This window comes from Trachurus trachurus (genome assembly GCF_905171665.1).
Source record: "Trachurus trachurus genome assembly, chromosome: 6".
NCBI lineage: Eukaryota > Metazoa > Chordata > Actinopteri > Carangiformes > Carangidae > Trachurus > Trachurus trachurus.
Genome location: NC_139897.1, coordinates 25206050 through 25227914, shown reverse-complemented (window position 1 = coordinate 25227914; position 21865 = coordinate 25206050). Strand labels below are relative to the sequence as shown.

General features: G+C 38.5%; 1 protein-coding gene across 1 annotated transcript in view; it reads right to left on the bottom strand.

Annotated features, from left to right (window-relative positions):
* The window catches only part of LOC310987889 (uncharacterized protein), a gene marked incomplete at both ends in the record, with an annotated part of 32451 nt that extends 11027 nt beyond the window's left edge, over window positions 1-21424 (bottom strand). Inside the window, 23 exons of the mRNA XM_083974358.1 lie at window positions 1391-1545; window positions 1643-1741; window positions 3081-3095; window positions 3878-4115; window positions 7485-7515; window positions 7691-7932; window positions 8045-8118; window positions 9038-9135; window positions 13138-13168; window positions 13275-13424; window positions 14411-14792; window positions 17015-17039; window positions 17157-17232; window positions 17795-17858; window positions 18162-18271; window positions 18412-18505; window positions 19005-19029; window positions 19732-19840; window positions 19928-19947; window positions 20532-20637; window positions 20744-20789; window positions 20901-20922; window positions 21350-21424. Of these exons, the coding sequence (XP_083830484.1) occupies window positions 1391-1545; window positions 1643-1741; window positions 3081-3095; window positions 3878-4115; window positions 7485-7515; window positions 7691-7932; window positions 8045-8118; window positions 9038-9135; window positions 13138-13168; window positions 13275-13424; window positions 14411-14792; window positions 17015-17039; window positions 17157-17232; window positions 17795-17858; window positions 18162-18271; window positions 18412-18505; window positions 19005-19029; window positions 19732-19840; window positions 19928-19947; window positions 20532-20637; window positions 20744-20789; window positions 20901-20922; window positions 21350-21424 (2287 nt within the window). The remainder of the gene's footprint in view (window positions 1-1390; window positions 1546-1642; window positions 1742-3080; window positions 3096-3877; window positions 4116-7484; window positions 7516-7690; window positions 7933-8044; window positions 8119-9037; window positions 9136-13137; window positions 13169-13274; window positions 13425-14410; window positions 14793-17014; window positions 17040-17156; window positions 17233-17794; window positions 17859-18161; window positions 18272-18411; window positions 18506-19004; window positions 19030-19731; window positions 19841-19927; window positions 19948-20531; window positions 20638-20743; window positions 20790-20900; window positions 20923-21349) is intronic.
* Between the last annotated feature and the right edge of the window lie 441 nt (window positions 21425-21865).

The window sequence follows — 21865 nt, the reverse complement described above, 5'->3', positions numbered from 1 at the left end:
ACTCCACATCACACATACATGCACTTTTCAGATAGAAATTACACTTGAGACGACCTTTTGAAGTTTTTGATCTTGGTCTTGGTCGAGCTGGACTTTTTTCTCAACACCAGTCAAGACCACCGCTGCAGCGACATGTTTTTTTTTTTTTTTTTTTTAACAACAAATGTCACTCGTTTATGTAATGTTTTGAATAACTTTAAGATATCTAAAGTCGTTCTGCAAAAGTATATGCTTGTGTAACCATGTAGTGCCACATTATGTAATAATGTAATACATTTTCACCTCATGATGTAATAATGCCACATTTTGTAATAAGTTGTCACACGTTGCACCAAACTATTACATTTTCTTCATAAAAAAACACTCGCTTTTTTTATAATAACTAATGTAATATGTAACAACTTATTACTAAATACGGCAAAGTTTATTACATATCATATTGCATTCAAGAATTTTATTACAAAATGTGGCATGTTTTACAAAATACGGCGAAAAGGTGAAAATGTATTACATTACAGTATTACATAATGTGGCGCTACAAACCATCTGAAAAACTTGGTTGCACCGGTGTCAAAAGTAGGAGGAGGCTTCAGCAGGTTCTGTGCTGTGTTCTTCTGTTCAATCCAAACTTTGCTTCAATCTCTCTCTTTTTTAAATCTGTTTTATCATGTTTGTTGTTGTTGATATGGACCACTTATTCTGTCTGCAATAAAGATTAATAATAATAATAATTACATATGGTAGATTTTATATCAAATTATCTTTTCTGGTTTGGTCTTGGTCTTGGACTTGGTCTTGACTCGGTCTCAGGTTCGGTGGTCTTGACCACGGCACTGCACCTTACTTCATTTAACTTAATTTCATAATCTGAAATTTCCTCAAAAAAATTTTTTTTTATATACAAATATGGAGGCGACTCTGGTCCGTCTTTTTTAAGACTCCTACTTTGGGAACCTAATCTCAGTCATACTAAGATGCTTTTGTGGGACTAAATCATTCGCTGAGGGATTACTGAGGGACTGTGGTGGTGGGACTGGGACTGGGTCAGGTGGGACTGGAGGGGAAGGTGTCAGGCTGGATATGAGCCAACTACTGTTTCTACTCACCTGTGTGTGTGTGAGAGAGTATGTGAGTGAGTGAGGGGGCAGTTTCAGCTTAGTCAGTCATTCATTTGGCTTTTTGTGTATTTGAAGGGCGGTTTTTGTAGTTTTGGTTTTGAGTGGGTGGTTTCCCAGCTGGACGAGGCCCGACTCTCTCAACCTGGAATTGAAACGTATTGTAACACCTGCTGTCATCTAGACAAGCTACTGTATTACCTAACTAAATTCACATCTCATACTTATGGCTCGGTGTCAGTATGACTTTTTAAAAAGAGGAAACTTTAACTCACAGGAGATGACGCTGTCTTCGTCTGAGCTGTCGGGGTCAATGAGTTTCTCCTTGGCCTTCTCCGTCCTCTCCTTAAACATCCTGACCAGCTCCTGCAGACGCTCGTTCACCACTGTGCTCGTCTGACTGGCCGAAGACGCCGGACGCTCTTTAAGACTAAAAAAAACAGATCATACAGGAATTATTTAGCTTTTTTTTTAATGAACATCTATAATTGTGTGTGTGTGTTTGTGTTTTTGTGTACTGTACTCACACGTCATCTGTGCTGTGCAGGCTGGACTGGCTGGGCCAAGCTCTGACAGGGACGCTTCCTTCTTCATCATCATCTTCACTTTGAGACTGCAGCTTCCTACTGTTGAAACAGCAACATCATTGGTTCAGCTTTTTTTTTTAGCTATATTACCGTTTCTTCTGTTTTTTTTCTTAAACCAAAACACACCGTGATGTGGCTTTAATGAAAAGATACGTTTACTGGTATGTATACGTGCTAAAAAGTACACATTTACACAGTTATTCCTATAAAAATGTCACATCTTGTCAAAAAATAATAATTTTAAGAAAAGAAAACATGCAACCTTCTTGTATTTGTGCGATGTGATGATATAGATGCAACATAATGAGTGAATGAGCAATGATTGATGGGAGAATAGAAAGGGATTAATAAATAAAAGGAGGGATTAACAAATCAGAAAGTGAGAATGAAAAAAGATGGAGACTAATATGGAGGGATTTATTGAGGGTATATTTACATCTTTGTCCAGATATTCCTACGATTCCTTCCACTACTGTTGCACAAGGTCAGGGCAGGAAGACAGGGAGAGAGAGGGTTTATGTGTGTGTGTGTCTGTGTGCGTGTGAGTGTGTGCGTGCGTGTGTATGATAATAATCCAAGACACAGAGAACAACAACAATAGGACCCATCACCCACAGTAAAGCACAGGTAGGTGACACAGTGAAGATGCAAGTGCAAGATTGTGCTGCATCTGTTTATTGACTCAGATCAACATCCATACAAACAGCCCAAAACACACAAATCTGTGAAAGTTCATGCAACAATGAACAGTACGATCACACGTCACAAAAAAACTGCACAACAGAGGACAACACAAGACAGGAAACACATCCACAAACAAACAAACACTTTTCCAAACAGTTTTAGCTTCACAACAAACTGTCTCTGTGTTCTGCACAAAAAACATGTGCTGGTTTTGTTGTGTGCCTTTTTGACCTTTTCAAGCACAAAACATACTTTTTTTTAAGCAGCTTACATGGTTTCTACAAGAACACTTCATTTACAAACCACAGTAACTTCTACTGGCAAGAAGATGAACAGTAGAGGGCGGTATAAGTCACATCAAACAGCACTAAACAGAGGAAAGACTGTGAATAATTCCAAAATATAAATGTTATATGACTAATTAAATACATAACTAAAGATACAATATAATTCTGAAATTGAAATTGTTCTTTTTAATTAGCAAATGTTAGATTTCTAATATTAAATTTTATCTCCTTTTAGATCAATTGGCTTAAAAAAAAATCCTATTAAAGCTACTTTCCATTTCTTTGTTATTAACTACAGTATGTTGCCATGTCTGTATGCATATAAGATATGAACAGGTATATCTGGTCGCTAAAGGAAAAGCACACTGAAGGCAACTACAACTCAGACAATCCATGCAGTTTCTTACTCTTTATCTCCTTTGCTGTAGCATGAAAACAAAGAAAAAGATAAGAAACATTTTAGTGCACAGACACATTTAAATATGTTGTCCAGAGTCTGAAGTCTGAAAAAATGTATTTGATCTCTGTTTTTATCCTTGTTGTAGCAGTAGCTCCCAGTGGCTGCACGAGATGCACGATATTTGCTGCGAGATGTTTCTTCCGTGTTTACATCACACATCCAATGGTTTACAACGACGAACGAACATCTCGCAGCAAATCTTGCGCATGTGCACAAACATCAACAGAGCCACTGGGAGCTACTGCTACAACAAGGCTAAAAACAGAGATCAAATTAATTTAACTTTTTCATGTGGCGGCTTCAGGACACTTGGATCAGTAGTGACGAGCAGTATGGAGGTATCTGGATGTTTCATAGTGTGTGTTTTGGACGATTCAAAAGTGAACTCTATCCCCCGCCATTATATGAATTGGAACTCCAAAAGCGTTTTGATGACTCAGAAAGTTCTCCAAACCCTTCCTTGGCATGGCGGTGAGTAGAAAATTGGTGAATTATCGATTTTGGGTGAAGTATCCCTTTAAATTACTAATTTCATTAATCCGATGGTATTTTCGTTATTTTTGTCATCGTTTTTCGACTACTTCAGAAAATAAACACAGTACACAGTTGCTTTTTTGTCTTGGAGGTGCGTTCAAACAGCTCATTGTCCACGGCGTGGACAGTAACATCAATACAGATGACACACTTGTTGCAAAGTGAGTGAATAAATGTTTCATATTCTGTAATTAGCCATCTATTTCTCACCTCTGACGAGCTCCAGACGGGGTCACGGGGACGGTGAGGGTGGTAAGTTTGGGATCCTGTGGGGTGAGGATTTGTGGGATGGTGCTCTGCTCTTCATCCCCACCTGCTCCTCCTCCTCCTCCTCCTCCTCCTCCTCCTGCTGCTGCTGCTGCTGCGCCTCCTTCTCCTCCTTTTCTCTCATGGTCCGAGTCAACGTCCTCTACATTAACGGCAGGGCGAAGGCTGAGGCTGGAGCTCTCTGGAGACGTCAATACACACACATACACACACATACACACACACAACATGTTTGTTGTAATTTACCCATCGAGTCATTTCCACAGATGTGATTCACACTGTAATAATAAACAAACATTACACAAGCAGCACGGAGCAGGTCAGAGTTAGAAGCAGAAGCAGGACAGGGAGATTTAGCAGGACCTTCATTAGACTAATGCAACAGGATCCACCTTTTAACTAGGTCATGTATAAGAGCAGCGCCCAGTTGGCCGAGAGGAACCAACACACTGGACTAGGACAGTAGGTCTGTCTAATCTGGCTCAGGACACAGTCTGACACACTTCTGGCTTCTTTAAATAAAATACTATCACGTGTTTTGTGTTTTAATCTGGACATATACCAGTTTCTTCCCTTCAAAGCTTAACTTAATAAACTCTGGTGCTCCAGTGAAGTTTACCTAAGACACGACTAAACATGGAAACACAAAAACAAACTATAATTCACGAGCACGACACAAAGCGGCGACGACATGTTCATCCTTCTCTTAAACGTATCGTGAACTCAGCTGATCAGTTCCTCTGTATATCTTAAATACAGTTCAGTGTCAATCACTTGTTTATTTAACTTTATGACTTTTTAACTGTTAAAGGACAATTCCAGGCAAATGCAGCCTGGGGCTCTAGTTTCCTAATATTTTCTGTCTAAAAGAACGAATCTGAAGATTTTCTTTTTAATGTTTCCTGTTATGCAGTAGTTCTGTCTGTCGCCACAGCAGTGTATAATGGGAGCGGACGGATCTTAGGCTGTTTACATCCCACAAAACCACTTTTTTTTTCAAACATACACCAAGGGGTTTGTTTACTTCAAGAAAGCCAACATGTTTGTAAATGCAGCTGTAATACAAAGTCTCGTATGAGAGTCAAGTTTACGGCTAACTATGTTTACCGCTCTCTCGTTTGTTTTATCAACAAAGAAATATCAACTCGGAGGCACCACGTTTTCGTAGCAGTAAGAGTAAATCTGGATATTGTTCGACCTGTAAACACACTGAGCGCTTCAACTTTGTATTACAGCTGCGTTTACAAACATGTTTTATATGGACCAATTCGAGTCTGAAATAAAGATCGATTGATTGATCGATGTCGGCTTTCTTGAAGTTAACAAACCCCTCGTTGTAAGTTTGAAGCCACTTGACGCTGTCTGTAAAAAAAAAAGTGGTTTTATGGGATGTAAACAGCCTAAGATCTGTCCGCTCCCATAATACAGACAGAACTACTGCATCACAGGAGAGATTAAAAAGAAAATCTTCAGATTCATTCTTTTAGACCTAAAATATTAGGAAGCCCAAGGTTGAATTTGCCTGGAATTGTCCTTTAATGTGTTATATTATAACTGAGTTCATGAATGTTCATCGCGTGCAAGGAGTCACATGAGGACGGTTAACTTTCCCGCTGCTTGCAGATTCACCTGCGGGTCGTATTGGTGAAATGTCTGAGTCGTCTTCGATGAAGAACGCCGGGTTAGAGAGGCCGGACAGCTGGTGGGACGGGGAGCTGAGCTGCTTCGACGGGGGGCTGACGATCGGCGGCAAGCGCGGGTAGGATGGCACATTGGGCAGCTCGAGGGCGCTGCCGCCGTGGGAGGACGGGGACGGAGAGCGGGAGCGAAGCTGAGGATGGCGGTGAGGAGGAGGAGGAGGGAGAGGGGAGTGTCGGACGAGCCGGCTGAGCTCTACATCTTGCTTCTGTTTTTGCTGTTGTTGCTGCTTCTTAGGCATCTTGGGGCATAAGGCTGTTGAGGCGGTTGCGGACGTTGAGGAAGTACTGCTGCGTTCGGATCGGGAACTGGGAGAGCTTCTGCGGGATCTCCGAAAAGCTCTGGGACAGGTTGGACAGGCTGGGGCCGGCGCTCGTCGAACCCTCCGCGTTTTTGGGCAACAGCTCGGTCAGAGTCTGGGCGATGTTTCGTGGGACCTGCGTGAGTCTGATCTGCGAGAGCTCCTGGCGTAACTCGGGGGGTAAAGTGGGCAAGTACTTGGTCACGTCAGAGAGCTGGGTGGGTAGCTTAGGCATGGGGGGTAGTTTCGGGGGGGAGATGCCGTTCTCTTTGAAGAATGCGTTGATATTGCCGAGGCACTCAGAGGTGTGCGGGATGCGCATCAGGCAGTTCTTAAGTGCATCGCAGCTGACTGGAGCTACAGAGGAGACAGAGTGTGAGCAACACGGGCACAGTTTGACAGTGAAAACAGCAAAGTCAAAAACAGTCAGAGCGACAACGGCAAGAAGATCGATAATAAATACAGTGCCCGTCAAAAAAAAGTCACACACACACACCTTTAGCTTTGATTACGGCACGCATTTGCTGTGGCATCGTTTCGATAACCTCCTGCAATGTCACAACATTTATTTCCGTCCAGAGTTGCATTAATTTTTCAAAGATTCTCAATGGGGTTGAAGGGATAGTTCAACATTTTGGCAAATTCGCCTCTCGCCATAATCCCTATAGTCATAGCAGTAGGTTTATTACCTTTAATTATCGGTGCATGTTGTTTTGAGATCCGCGGGGCAGAGACGTGAGCTGCTCAGCGAACACAATGGAGGTGAACGGTACAGGTCCCCTGTCCCTCATCAAACTAATCAAATACACAATCCAACAACTCCAAAATGCTCTGGTGGACAAGTTGTGACCTGCACATTCACCACGCTATGAGATAATCATATATAATTATGTAACATTACGACACATGAAGCAAATACTACTTGCGCTTTTGAAATCACTCCGCCCAGCAGCCGTGTCTAGGATGTAGTTCCGGCTGCATTTGCCTCGAAAACAACTCTGTCTCGTAATGTTACATTATTATTATGGCAAGAGGTGAATTTACCAAAATGTTGAACTATCCCTTTAAGGTCTGGACTCTGTGGTTACATTGGACCACATTTCTTACTTGAAGATGATGGTTCATTGTAAACAAATGCACATGGCCAGGAGGAGGGTTAGCAAAACAGCGGAAAATCAACTGGACTTACATAGTTCCTCTTTAAATCCAAGTGGTGACTTTTTTTTTTTTTTTTTTTGGACAGGCAGTGTATGGCTACAGTCACCAGTAAGAGTCTGAGCCTGACAGATGCCCACTCATGTCGGTTGAGAAGCTTCACAGAGTTTAACACACAATATAACCAGAAAGCTGCTAATTTACAGCAGTAGTATGATACTATTACGTGTTGTAAAGTCCTTAAATGCCTTGAAAGGTCCCTATAAATAAAAGTATTAGTATTATTAATATCATTAAAGCTCTAATCACAGCAATATACAGTAGACTCTGTAGAGAGAAAGATTTTCTTGATGGAGGTAAATAAACAAATAAAATAAGGTCTGAACTATTTCATACCACCACATTCGTCGCCTGTAGCTTCCTCCTCCTGAAAAGAAAAACACAAAGCAAGTATATCAAGGAATGGTAACAGAGTGATGAACAACAATGGTTGTTTGTGAATATAAAGTATGGAGGTATAAAAATAAATAAAATAAATAAAAAACATTAAAAATTGAGTCTGTAATAGAGTCACATGTATTTATCATTGTATTGGACATTACTTTTTCAGCAGCTTTGTCGGTGTCGGTGCCTGGAGAGTCGTCCTCTGCCTTCTGTGGCTGCTTGGTTATAGGCTCAGGCTCTGAAGTGGCTTTCTTGGTCTTGGTCTTAGTCTCTGGTTCTGGTTCTGGTTCTGATTCTGGTTCTGATTCTGGTTCAGGTTCAGGCTCAGAGGACCTCGCTGACGCAGGACTCGGTGGTGGAGAGGGGGAGGTGCACTCTGGTTCTGCTTCCTCGTTTGGCTCTATATTTGTTTTTTTATTGATACATTTCTTTTAATGTTAGCGGATATCTTTTTTTACAGAGGATTATTTTCAATTTTGGAAGAAATAAAATAATTTCCACTGTGTCTTTACCTGGTTCTGTGCAGGTAGGTTCCTCGGCCTCTTCCTCTTCCTGTTGTTCCTCCTCAGCAACGCTCTCCTCCCCTCTGCAGCACATAATAGTTCAACAGTTCATAAAACCGATCATCTGTATCAAAGATTGAAAATCTTAACACTAATTCAATGAGTCTCTATTTGTATCAGCTCAGAAAATCTTGTTTTCCCCCTCTGAAAACAGTGATTTGGCCTTATTATTTGTGCTGGTTAGACACATTAAAACACAAAATTTGAACATGACTCATATCTAAATGTGTGTATGAGTGCAAATAAACAAAATGCTAACATTATGATGCAGGTAATGATGAGAAAATAATACTATTAATCAAAATAACAATCAAAATGAAAACTAATTATGAAACATAAAACACAGGTAACCTCCACCCAGACTGTCACACTGCCTTCATACTGAAAAATGGAGGAACAAGATGAACTCTGCTCAATAAAAGCTAATAGTTGGTGTTTTCTCTTTATGTTTTAATCACACAACGCGACCTGTTCTCACCAAAATAGTGATAAAAGTTGAGCAATAATAAGTACGTGTATATTTAATAGCATATAATAGCCAATTAGCTCACCTAAACACACGACGTTATCACACCATTACTCACTTTCTCTGTCAATAATATTCACGTGTGGTTAACCACCGTCAATAATAATCCCGTCCAGCTGCTGAAAGTGTCCTCGCAAACGCGCCGAGACACGACAAGTAAAAGAGGCAAACTCGGCCGTGTTGTCATAAAAAACAAACCAAATCAATAGTTTTTCAAAATGTTACCGACAAACACGAGTAAAAAAACAAATTTTTCGTTTCATCTCCGTCCATCGCTTCCCTGCGTCTGTGCTGCTGCCGACGGGAAACAGCAGCAGCAGCAGCAGGTGGTTACCGGGGGAACCGCTAAGAGGAGCAACTGTTGCCAAGGGAAGCTGTGGTTGCTATGGCACGTTCGGTGTGATGCTTTCATGTACCGCTGCTGCTGCTGAGACAGCGAGATCACGTTAACGAGAACCCACGGGATTTGGAGCGAAACCTGCCAGTCTAATGACTCCCTGCTGAGGATCTGGGACTGGGAGCAGAAGAGGTGGAAGTTACTGGTCAAACTGGGAGTGTGGGTTGTTGTGGTAAATTAATTCAAGTCCTGAACTGAACTGCAACTTATGGTACCTGCATTGTACTTAGTTATTTATTAAGAGGTTTGCATGTATATTTTTAACAGCACTACCTCAATACACTTCTTCCCCCTCTCCCTCTCCCCAGATTCAAGCACTCCTTTTTGCCCCTCTCCATTCAGGCTTTAAATGCCACAGAGAAGAGGAGGTGATTTCCCTACCACTTTACTGTTTTTTGCATTTCTTGTATTTATATTGGAGTTATTGCTTACAATTTATTATTGATATTTATATCCATTCGTTACAAATGCACTTTATTGCTGTGTCTTTGCTGCCTACATCGTGAACATCTTAAATGTTTTTACTGTGTGTGTCCTATGTTGTTTAAATGTGATGCCGAATGTCTGTTGCAACCAAATTGCCCTACAAGGGACATTTAATAAAGTGACTTGACTTGACTTGAAAATAACAAAATGTATTTGAATAATTAGAATAAAATTAAATACAAGAAATCTATTATATTTTTTATATGTCTATATATATATATATATATATATATATATATATATATATATATATATATATATATATATATATATATATATATATAAATATAAAACACACACAGACAATAACTCTTAATCATATATTATTGTACCACTATATTGTACCTGGGGTCCTTGAGAGGGTTTGTAGCGCCACATTATGTACAGTAATAACGCCACAATATGTAATAAAGTAATACATTTTCACCTCATGTTGTAATAACGCCGCATTTTGTAATAATCTGCCACATTTTGTGATAAAATTCTTGAACACAATATGTAAGAAACTTTGCAGAAAGTAATACACTTCTCTTTCAGAAATGTTGAGATTTATTTTTTTTCAAAAATTCACGCCATTGACCCTACATTGACTAATAAAGTAACGTTAGTCAGCCTCAGAACAACTATTTGTGTATTTCTTGTGTTTACTTTGAAACTTTGTCCAAATAGGGGTCTGTGGACTAATTTGTGTCAGTTCAGGGTCCTTAATGTAAAAAAGTTTCAGAACCACTGCACAATAGAACAGTAATACTTTATGGGAAAAGAAAAAAAAAAAAAAAAAAAACCTTTAAGGGGAGACAATTTAAAAAGGTAATGCATTAACATAGCACTGTTAGAATAAACAATAAAAATAATTCAGAATAACTGAATATTGTTTTCATTATTCAACCAAAAAAGGGGGGAAAAAAGGGTTATGTATCTTAGTGTGCAATCTTTCTTCCATGTACCTCTGACCAGAAATCTTTCAACCTGCCTTGCACTTTTTTATTATTTTATGTTGCTTGCACTTACTCCTGTTTTATTTGCACTTGATCATTATTTTTTACATCTTGTACTTAACTTTAACATTGCATGGTAATAAATAAAATTTATTATTATCATAATTGTATTATTACCTGGCACATTCAAACAGGAATATGCCGTCATTATGTTTCATACCATCTTCAAATATAGCACTATTGTTTTTTTCCTTCAAGAGTTTAGTTTTACCGGAGTATATATGATTTTGTACTTTTTTCCACCGCCACAAAATCAAAGATTTCCACACTGCCTGAAACAAAATATGTATATAAAGACTAAATGTTGTACACACTCACATCTCATAGGCAGGACACACAGCACGAGGGGATTAGGATACAGATTCTAGGTGACTACTGTAAGTGGGTTAATGGAGGATTTCTATGAGAAACTAGAAAATGCATTTCCTGAAGGAAATACGGGTGAATGCTGAAAGCTGGAAGCTGAATGAGCTGAATAGATTGTTGAAACTATGCTGAATTAAGTTAAGAAACAGCTGAAAAAATCTTGAAGAGATGAAATAATATATGAAGAATATGAAATGGTTTGAAATGACTTGAATTGTTGAAGATCAGTATGAAGAAATTGAAAGTCTGAAGTCTACTCAGATTTACTTAAAACTGACAGTTTGAAAACATTTTTGAACCATTACTAATGTAGATTAAACAATATCTGAAGAGTAAAAGTAGAAGATGAAAGATGGAGGATGTATGAAATGGGTGGTAATTACTTGAATTAGTGAATAATAGTATGAATGAATTGAAAGGTTAAAGTGCACTCAGATTTATTTAAAACAGTTTGAAAACATTTTTTGAACCATTACTAATATAGATGAAACAATATCTGAAGTGTAAAAGTAGAATAATATAGAAGTAGTTACAATCCGTTAAAGGGCAGAATAACTAAAAATAACTACAACATATCTGAAGGGTAAAAGTAAAACATGTTAATAAAAAGTTTGAGGAAAATGTAGAAATCCTGCATATTTATAGTTTAACAGTTGAATGGTTGAAATCTGAAATAGGTGAGAAAATATTAAAAAGAAAAACTTATAAGAAGGATGTCGAATTTGTATGAAATGTTTGGAAAATTGCTTGAATTTTTGAAGATTAGTATGAAAAAATTAACATTTAAGTCTTCTCAAATAAATAAATAGATTATTAACAGCTTGAAAGCATGAACAAATATGTATAAAGATGAAGCAATACCTCAAGTCTATAACTTGTAAGCAGGAGGCTGAATGATATGGAATGGATGCAAATGGCAGAATTGTTTTAAGATAAGTGTAAAAAAAAAAAGAAAAAAAAAAAGAGTGTGAAGATATACATTTATGAATGAAAAATGTGAAAGTCCTCAAATGGTTGAGAAATGGTCTGAATTGTTGGAATTAATGAGAAAAAGTTCAAGTCCTTCAAGTAAAGGGTTAAAGAGGTGGAAAAGCCAAAAGTCAGGACAAGAAGAAGCTCCAAATCCTGAAATCTCCCTCACAAGAATAAACTGAAATGTATGTAAGAGAAATAGATTATTAGAGATGTTTAAAAATTCCCCTCAAAGATATGAACTCATTTAGAGGCTGATTATGAGCTGTAAGCCAGTGTGTCTCTGTGTGTGTGTGTCTCTCTCTCTCTGTGTCTGCACCACACAGAGCAAAGCAGTGAGATTTGAGCTCGGTGCAGCTCCGAACAACAGCCTCTGAAAAGAGAACCGTACCTGTTATCAGAATGTGGTCATGACTATCGGGGCAAGGAGACCTTCCTGAGCGAGCCAATGTGCATTAAATGTTTGTAGGACAAAAACTTGTCTCACAGTCGCAGGAAAGATAAGGAGGTCATTTCTGCTTCTCTCAGAAAATCTGCTCCTACTTTTCAATGGGAGTCAATGAGAGGAAGAGAGGGAACTGGCTGCACTTAGAGGCTCCGAGTTTAAATTCTGTTAGTCTCTCTGCGTTTTCGAGCACACTGTCAGACACAGCACAAGTTTGTCTACCAAAGTGGGGGAAATTTTGTGTCTAGAGTGAAATTTGTGGCCGTGGTGACGGGTTAGAGAGCAAAGTGTCAGAGGATTTTTAGACTCTCTGTCACTCTAGCTGATGTCATCACCACTCTAGCTGTGAACATTCCGTGCCATTGACTCCCATGTTAAATTTGAATTTTGTCAAAAAATTATCATGAACAGTTGAAGTGTACTGATCAATAACGGTAGAAGATATGAAAAAGTTGAATATACCGTGAATACTTGAAAGTTTTGTGAACGTTTTAAAAGTTGAATGAAGTCTGTAGGTGAAAGTATGTTGAAGCAGTTGAAGTTCAAAGAAGGAGAAGATTTGAAGGGTTTGAAGACCGTTTCAATGTATTCCTATGGGAAAAAAAATTTCAATAAAGTTTGAATATTTTGAAAAGTATGAATGATATGAAAAAGTTGAATACATGCTGTAATCTCCTGAAGAAGCCGCACGTTTTGATATATGAATTGTTTGAATAGTAGAAAGTATGAAGAAGTAGTTAAGGACCGTAAAAGGGAAGAAGAACCCAGAATAATAATATTAATAAAGATTTGAATAACAATAGTGTGAATGCTTTCAGCATTCACCCTAATAAAGTCTTACTGTAGCTCTACTTCGCTCTCCTCTTCTAGTGCCACTGGCAGCCTGCTCATAGTGAACATGAACACACAAGGCAACATCACATCACAACGAGGCTCCAACTGGAACTAATACAAAAAAAACACTTTTCTCTTCTCTAAAAAGGTCTTACTCAGCTTCAGGTTCGTCCAGAAGCTCTTGACTGCCCAGTGAGAGTTTGATGGACTGTCCCTCGCTGGCCATCTGTCTAATGGCCATCTCGGCCGTCTGCCTCGCCACCTCCTCGGCCATGCGTGCCATCTCCATGCGCTCCTGCAGGAGACTAAAGAGAAGCAGGACACACCGGTACAATGGGTGCAGTCTGTCTGTGCCATTAATGTTTATAATGTGGTAAATTAAACTTGTGGTGTCTTGTTCCTTGTTGCTGATCAGGTTAATTTATATAGCCTACAGCTCTGGAAAAAACAATTAAGACACTACGACAAATCAGCTTCTCTACATGAATGGCATCCATCTCATCCCAGTGTCTATTGAATTTGAAGCACAATTAATGAGGCACTGATCAGCTGATCACCTGAACCAAATCGTATTTAATGAGGAAGAGCAGAAAAACACTACTACACACCCAAAATATGTGGGTTATTTCACCAATGTTGATTTCTGCACTACCAGAAACAAACTTCAAAATTGGCGTTGTGTTGTTTAAAAATTAATATGAACTTGTTTTCTTTTACAATATTATTCGAGTCGGTCTGAAAACACTGCATCTTTTTTTGTTATTTTGACCAGTTTATACAAATTTTCTGCAAATAAATGCTCTAAATAACAATATTTACTGAAATGTTGTCAGTAGTTTATAGAATAAAACAAACGCGTTCATTTTACTCAAACACAGAGTACAGTATTGAATAATAGTATAGTATCATAGTATTGAATTATTATAGTATTGACTTATACAGTATTGAACTGTATTTTGAGCAGGTGCCCTTGTAATTGTTGTCTTGAGTTGTTTGTAAGTGTGTATGTTCACGTATCTTAATGTCTGTGAACATGTATATTAATGTATTGATGTAATGCGTCAATGTATTATCTATTGTAATCTAAATTGATGAGTGTGGAAAGACCCCAGGAAGAGTAGCTGCTGTGAAAGCTCAGCAGCAGCTAATGAGGATCTAATAAACAAACAAATTTATGATTTTGAAGTGGTCTCTTTTTTTTCTCCAGAGTATTTCCTGCTCCAGCCATGTAATTAATTTCTTTACTCTACTCATATTTCACCTCCAGCTCCGGGCGCCTCCTTCCTCTTACCGTTCCTCCATGGTAGCCAAAGCCACATCCTCAGCCTCCTTCTTGATGCTCTCGATGAACGGCGTCCAGCGGCCGGTCTGAGTCTCAGCATCTTCTTGAGATATCTTCGTCCCGCACTCTGACGGTTCTGGCTCTGGCCCTGGACCGGCAGCGCTGCACTCCTGTGTGGACACCATGGAGGTCGCCGTGAGCATTGAATGGGACGGCGTCGGCTGCGGCGTCGCTTGGTGCTGCTGCTGCTGCTGGTGTGGTGCCGGCGAGGGTGGAATCAGTGTTGTGGAAGGTGTTGCGGCCTTTGAACGAGCGTCGCATCTCTGCTGCTGACCCTCGTTGTCTGAGTCCACGTCTTCTAGCACCATGTCCGGTTTGAGTTTGGATGAAGCTACAGTACGAGAGGGTGAAATGGATCAGTTTGTGTTTAAGATGCAAAATGTGGGAGTTTTTTGGACATTTCTTTTTTCTTTTTACATCTTTAATGTAGACACAAACCACCAGATACATTGTTGTCTCACTGAATCTTTATTCTTTAATCATTATACATATGTTAATAAATAATATACCACTTTGTCAGCTCGACAGTCAAAATGTTGTGAATGTGAGCAAGTGTGAGTCTTAGTTACAAATCAAGCCAAACCACTCCACAAACCCCAGGCCACATTTCACAGTTCAAGGCCATAAAGATCAAGGCCTTATACTGCATGCATTACTCTTCTTTACAACCTCCGTTAAACCCGCTTTGGAAACGTTGACAGATATCAATAATGTGATCAGGATTCAAACTGACCTTGACTTTGACTTTGAGCACAAAAGAAAACTACGATTTTAAGTTTACAGTTTAAAAACAAAATCTACGCACCATGACACGTTCCTGTACAGAAAATGTCATGTTTAAAATACATTTAATACACTTTTATCCACATTTAACACATTAAATAAATGAACATAGCTGCCATATAGTCATTATGTCCAGATTTCTACTGGGAAAGGAAGATATGACCTGAAAAAACTAGGTTTATCTTTTGATAATCTGACAAATGTGTCACATTTTTACTTTTTTTTTAATATATAGATATGTTCTCATGCTGGATATGAAAATGGCAACATGAATATACAGTGTGCATTGCCATAGGCTAAACACACAGTAACAGACAGTATTAGTAAGGAGCAGAAAAATATCTTGTCAATATTCCCTTTTTGAAATTTCAAGTGAATGGAAATTACTAAATATTTCTGTGACAAACAGAAAATGTGCAAATTCAAATTCACAAACACACACATATATATATCTAATCACCTACAGAAAATACAGTACACCGTTTAGTTTTATCAGTGCACACATTTAAAGTTGTTATACATTCATGTGAAACTGTATCGAGTACAGTAAGGTGAGTTGAATATATCTCTATATTCTTGTAGTATTTTACAGCTGCCAAGAGTTTCTGTACTGAGCTGCACACATTGTACAGCAACTGTGGCTCTGCCAATAGCACAGTACGTCTATTGGTGTGTGTCTGTGGGAATCAGAGCATCCCCCAGTCGTCTCCTCCTGCTGTTTAAGGGGCTCGCAGCGCCTTCCCCCCTGAAACAGAAGGAGAAGAGGGACTGAGTTAGGCTCCGACCACCCGACCAAAACACCTCTTCAAAAACTATGGGGCGAAAAACAAAAACCAGAGGGTGCTTCAACAGAAAACAACACACAGATCCACACAGGAGTTACTCACAAGGAGAAAAGGCATCTTGTTTTATCAATTAACTGATGACTTGGATTAAACGTACCCCGTGTTGTTACAGAGATGTTTTGACAACACTTTAATTTACAGGCCGCTAATTACGTGATAATGTCAAGAAATAGCCTAGAAATTACAGTCAATTTCATAGTAATGCCATGTTTATCATAAGGGCAAAAGATATTAAGGCTATTTCGATGCAATCAATCATTATTTCTCAACATTACTATGAAATTGACTGTTATGTCTAGGCTATTTCTTGACATTATGACGCAGTTACTTGGTATTTCATTTTAGCGGCCTGTAAATTAAATGGTCACCGATGTTTTCTCTAAGGAAGACTTTATTTAAGTTAGTTTAATAAGTTTATTTAGTATTTCTTTTCAATTTGTAGAATCAAATTCAAGCATAGATAAACAACAATAGCCTATATACACGTATGATTTAAACGTAAATAAACAAGAAACAATCTTTTCTTTTTCTTTTTTTGACCAAAAAGGTTTAGGCAGAAGCTTCAGCTCATTTTGCCTGCCCTTCTTAGATTTACAGTTTTCATCACCTCATTTTAGAAATAGGGGAAAAAAAACTAAACGTGTGTATATTATACATACCATAGGCAGTTTATGAGCATAATATTCATTTTAAATACGTTTTTGAATCTATTAAGTGTGCTACATATTTTCATTTGTATTATTTCAAATTATTCAATAGATTGACTCATTTCATTGATAAACATCTTTGTTTTACATTTTTTCATGCATATTTGATGAACTGTGAACTGTGGCCGTTAGGAAGAGTGGCACTGTTGTGAAAATGTCAAAGAGGGTTTTTTCTAAGACCAGAGGAAAGTGTAAATAATGCGAATAATAAAACTCACCTTTCTTTAGAATCTCAGCTGCAGCCTGGGAGGAAAAAATAAAATGAAAAATAACAACAGTTAAATCACTGTCACTACAGTACGAGGAGAATTTAAACCACAATATAATAATATAATATAATAATAAGATAGTGAAACTCACTTCAGCATCATCTTTGGCTTGAACGGCAGGCTGAGGCAACTTCAGACCCAGCCCCGACACAAACCAGCCGACGACACTGTGGAGAGACAAACTAATTAACTGTTTGCACATTTTAGTGTAGCCTAAGGTTGACAAATTAACTGCTGCACTCAATATTGATGTTATCAGTTACAGATGTGCGTTTCCTACTATAATAAGTCTATTACGGACTGACTATTTTATTACTTATTATAGTATATATTGGAATTAACATAGGGAGAAGGGGTTTAATAAGCTTCAGCCTCTTCCCACTCCTTTTGAACATAATTGTTAAGTTTCGTTGTTATTTTATTTTGCGTTGTTGTCTTGTATTTACTGTTGTTTTTTTGTCCTTCTTTTATTCTGTGTTCAAATAAACTTTCATTCATTCATTCATTCATTCATTCATTCATTCATTCATTCATTCATTCATTCATTCATTCATACGTTAGTAAGTCTTAACAAAAACAAACACACACTACTTTAAAGACACAATTAGACACATTTATCCAGATTTCTGTTTTCCAGTCAAGAAGATTATTCAACTGCTATTTTATCTTTTTATGTAATACAATTATGTTCTCTTGCACATAAAAGTACAGTGAGTGAATAAAACGCACCCTGAGGCTTTGCCGTCAGTGTCCAGTGAGATGCCACTGAGAGATTCAGGTGGTGGAGACAGAACTGCAAAGTAGAGAGAGAGAGTGGGACATTAAAAAAAAAAAAAAAAAACAGTGCACAAAATACTTCACAGAACATCAGTATCATCCCACAATGTTACCAAATGTGTCTTGTTGTTTGCTCAGTTCACTCAGTAAAACTTCAGTAAGTGTAATTTTAATGTGCGGTGGTTTATTTTTGATTTCTGATTCACAAAATGTATCTGTTATAATGCCAACTTTCAGACTCATAAAAGGTACAGATGCTGTTTGCATTGTTCTTTGTGACTGTGCTTGTTAATATGGATCCATGTGTGTGTGTGTTTACTTTTGTCCAGAGAGGAGCGTGTGGACTTGGGTGGTGACGGTTCTATGGGCACGGCACCAGGGGGCACTATAACCGGCTGAGGGATGATGGTCTTTATCCAGTTGACCACGCTGCAACAGAGAAAGAGAAAGGTCAGCCTTCAACACATCTGTAGCTCCTTTAACGAGCTGCTCCTCAGTGTGTGTGTGTGTGTATTTAATTCTCATGTATTACACTGTGAACTTGTGGTTAAGAGGTGATTCAAACTCACTTGGGGGGGAACTGAGGGTTCAGACTCTCTACCTCCGACACCTCGTCCTCTGACACCATCTCCACCACCGGGATGTGAGGGAGGGGATCATAATCTGCAAAGGACAAATCACACAGCTCAGTCACTTCACGTCTAAAATGAGTATCTGCCCCTAAATATCAATCAAATTGTATTTATACTGTATAGCACCTTTCAAAGCAAATAAATGCTGTTCAAAGTGCTTTACAATTTGATTAAAGAAGTATATAAGAAGTGAAACAAGAAGAATGACGTGGAGACTAATGCACGAGGATTAAAAACAACAATAAAATATAGCAATAGTAAAAGATAAAAACACAAAAAAATATAAAAAACTATAAAAATTTAATAAAATAGAATAAAATGCTGCATACAAATATAAAAACACTCAAAAGAAAGATAAGAATAAGAGAGAACAAAGTAATAAAATAGCCAGATTGAAGAGATGGGTTTTTAGCCTACGTTTAAAAGTGTCAATGTCAACTCCTCTCAGATCCTCCGGCAATATGCAGTGCTTTTAAATACATTGTCATTATCAAATCATCAGCAGTCAGTCATTACACAAAGAAACATACCTGGCATTGTTGCTACATCATAGATCTGGAACAGCAGAAGGGAAAAAAGATTAAAAGTCAAGCCTTCAACTCCACACAGCTCTCTGCATGAGTATGTGCAAATGTGAGATTAATGTGATCATGGTGGGATACAAATGGACCTGTCGCTTTGTCTGTTGGTTAATGTTTGACCTAAGGAGGTAAAACTGAGGCTCTTAGTGCCTTAGTATTATTCACCACAGTGATTTGATGATTTCACATGAAATGGAGTTTACATGTAGATTGAATTTAAGTCCTTTACATTATCACATTAATGACAGAATCAATAAAACATTGAATTTGTCATAGAAAAAGAGTTTATCACAGCAGCCCCTGTGTATTTCTATTAGGTTTGGTGGTCACATGAGGAGCCTGGTTGAAATAGCAGTGTAGTTAATGGAGAGGTTTAACCTAGATAAACTCCCCTGTACTGTAGATACCTTTACAAGCTTAACCTTTATACATGATTAGCCGGGTGGGACAATATTAAGTTGCTTGAGTCAAGTGTCACAGAGATCAGAGGCGTCAACTGTCTTGACGGCAGCTGGATTTATTTACGGTATTTATTTACTTGTGTAGGAGCAATGTGTTAAATTACAGGCCACACATTTGATTTTATCATGTTACTGTGAGAGCTTGATTTTTTGTTTGCATCAGGAAACTTTAATGTTATAGTTCAGTTTCAGTGTAATCTGATTACATGTCTCACCTCAGTGTGTTCCTCGTTGTTGTTGCCGCCGTTTGTCTCTCTGTACTTTTCATCGGGCTGAGGCAGCACCTTGGTCAGACCCTGAGAGACCCAGCTGATCACTCCAGACCTGCAGGACAGTCAGCCTCAGTTAACCTTTGCCAGATCGTGGTTATCCTTTAAATATTCTTTATATATATTTCAAGTCATACTGTACCTCTCTCCTTCCTCTGCCGACTGGTGGACGGACAAGATGATGAAAGGAGGAAAATTTTAGAGTCAACTTTACAAGACAGAATAGGTATGTAGTTCATTTCTTACTCATATTATTGTACAGTTTGTATCATGTACTGTATGTCTATCTAACCATCCATCTAACTATTTGAAGAATGGTTAAGCAGCCTATTTAAAGAAGGGGAAAAGTTTATTTAAAAAAAAGAATAATTAATCTCTAAAAATCCACTCATCAAACTACAATCATCCTCTAATTCTCCCTTTGGCGAACAAATTGCAATGGTGAAAACAAGGCTTTCCACATTAGGCCACTCCTTGCTCTTTATTTGATCTTCAACAGTTTAATTTAATTATGCTTGAGAGGCAGCCTCATGACAACGGACACCGCTGGCTGAGATTTAATGCTCCAATCAATATCCATCTCAAGTATCAACCACATATCAGCTTTATCATATACTTTACAAAACAAATATCTCTAGTTGTCAAAATCCTGTGGTTTACATTTTGTCCCAAAGACTCTGATTTATATTAATACAATTATTAATTGTTATTATTAGACTACACACTCATCTACTGTACACACTGACCCTGGCGTCAGAGTTGGCCCGGCTGAGTCGAGGGGAGTTCGCCGGCTGTGGCAGAGTGCTGACGAAGCCATTAGAAAACCAACCCAGCACTCCACTCTGTCCCTGGCTGTGGAGGAGGAGGAGATGGGAAGAGTTCAGTCAGTGCTTATACAAATACACACACACACATGTATTAAAACAGTCAAAGAAGCTGGTGAAGAATGTGAATTTACCCGTCTTCTGAAAGCTCGTCTGCATTTTTCAGTGGAGGACTCTTTACTGTAGGAAGAGTTAAAGACAAAAAACACTCATGTTGTAGATTCTTACACATAGAGAGAGCAGCCGACTATTGGAAACAAGAATGAAACAAGTAAAAAAAAAAATCCTTACCCTCTCTGTTTTTTTGGCCGGGCTGTAAAGTCAGAGAAAGAAAAAAGTTAGGAAGAATTTCATATGTGATGATGAGGAAAAGTAGGTTGGAGAGTGGAATATTGTTTTGACTACACAGGGATATGTGATTTTGATTACTCTGTTGACTTTGTTTGCTTGTATTTGACTTGTCGACGTTGTTTATTTGTATTCGGTTATTTTGTTTTGCCTTGAATATGGCGAATAAGCGGTGGGAACTGAAAAGCTCGGCTTCCTCCTGCTCCTTTTCGAGCATACGTTCGCTATTGATTTGAAGATTGTTGTTTTTTGGGACACGATAACACGTGTTTTATATGTCTTTTCTTTTTTTCTCTTTTTTCTATATGTTCGAAAAAGAATAATCAATCAATCAATGATGACAATGAATATGATGATAATGATGATGCGTGCGTGTGTGTGTGTTGTCGTACAGCAGCAGGGGTGCTTTCTTCTGTCCCAGGAACCTCAGGGAGTTGGGGGACCACTTTCACCACCCAGTTAAACATCCTGTTGAGTACACACACATGTACAGTAAACACACAACCACACACACATGTAAACACACAACCACACACACACGTAAACACACAACCAAACACACACACAGTCAGCCTCTTAACAAGCCCCTTCATCAAAACATTGTTGATAATGCTGATGATAATTCCTCATAACTCGTTCCTGGTGGCTTCATCAAAGCAGCCACTTCATCCGTCAGGCAGAGAGCCATTAACTGGAGCTAATGAGGCCTGATGACCTGCTTCACTTTTCGCTTTTATCTCAGGGGACGTTTTTTTTGGCACACGCTGAAATGTGGTGTCGACTTTTCTTTTCCATGTAAATCCTGAAAACCCCTGTTGCCTGGAAAGTGAGGTGGCAAATCACTGTTTTCGAGCTCAATTAAACAAGAGTCAAGTAAAGAATATGAAGAGCATATTAGGTTGTTATGT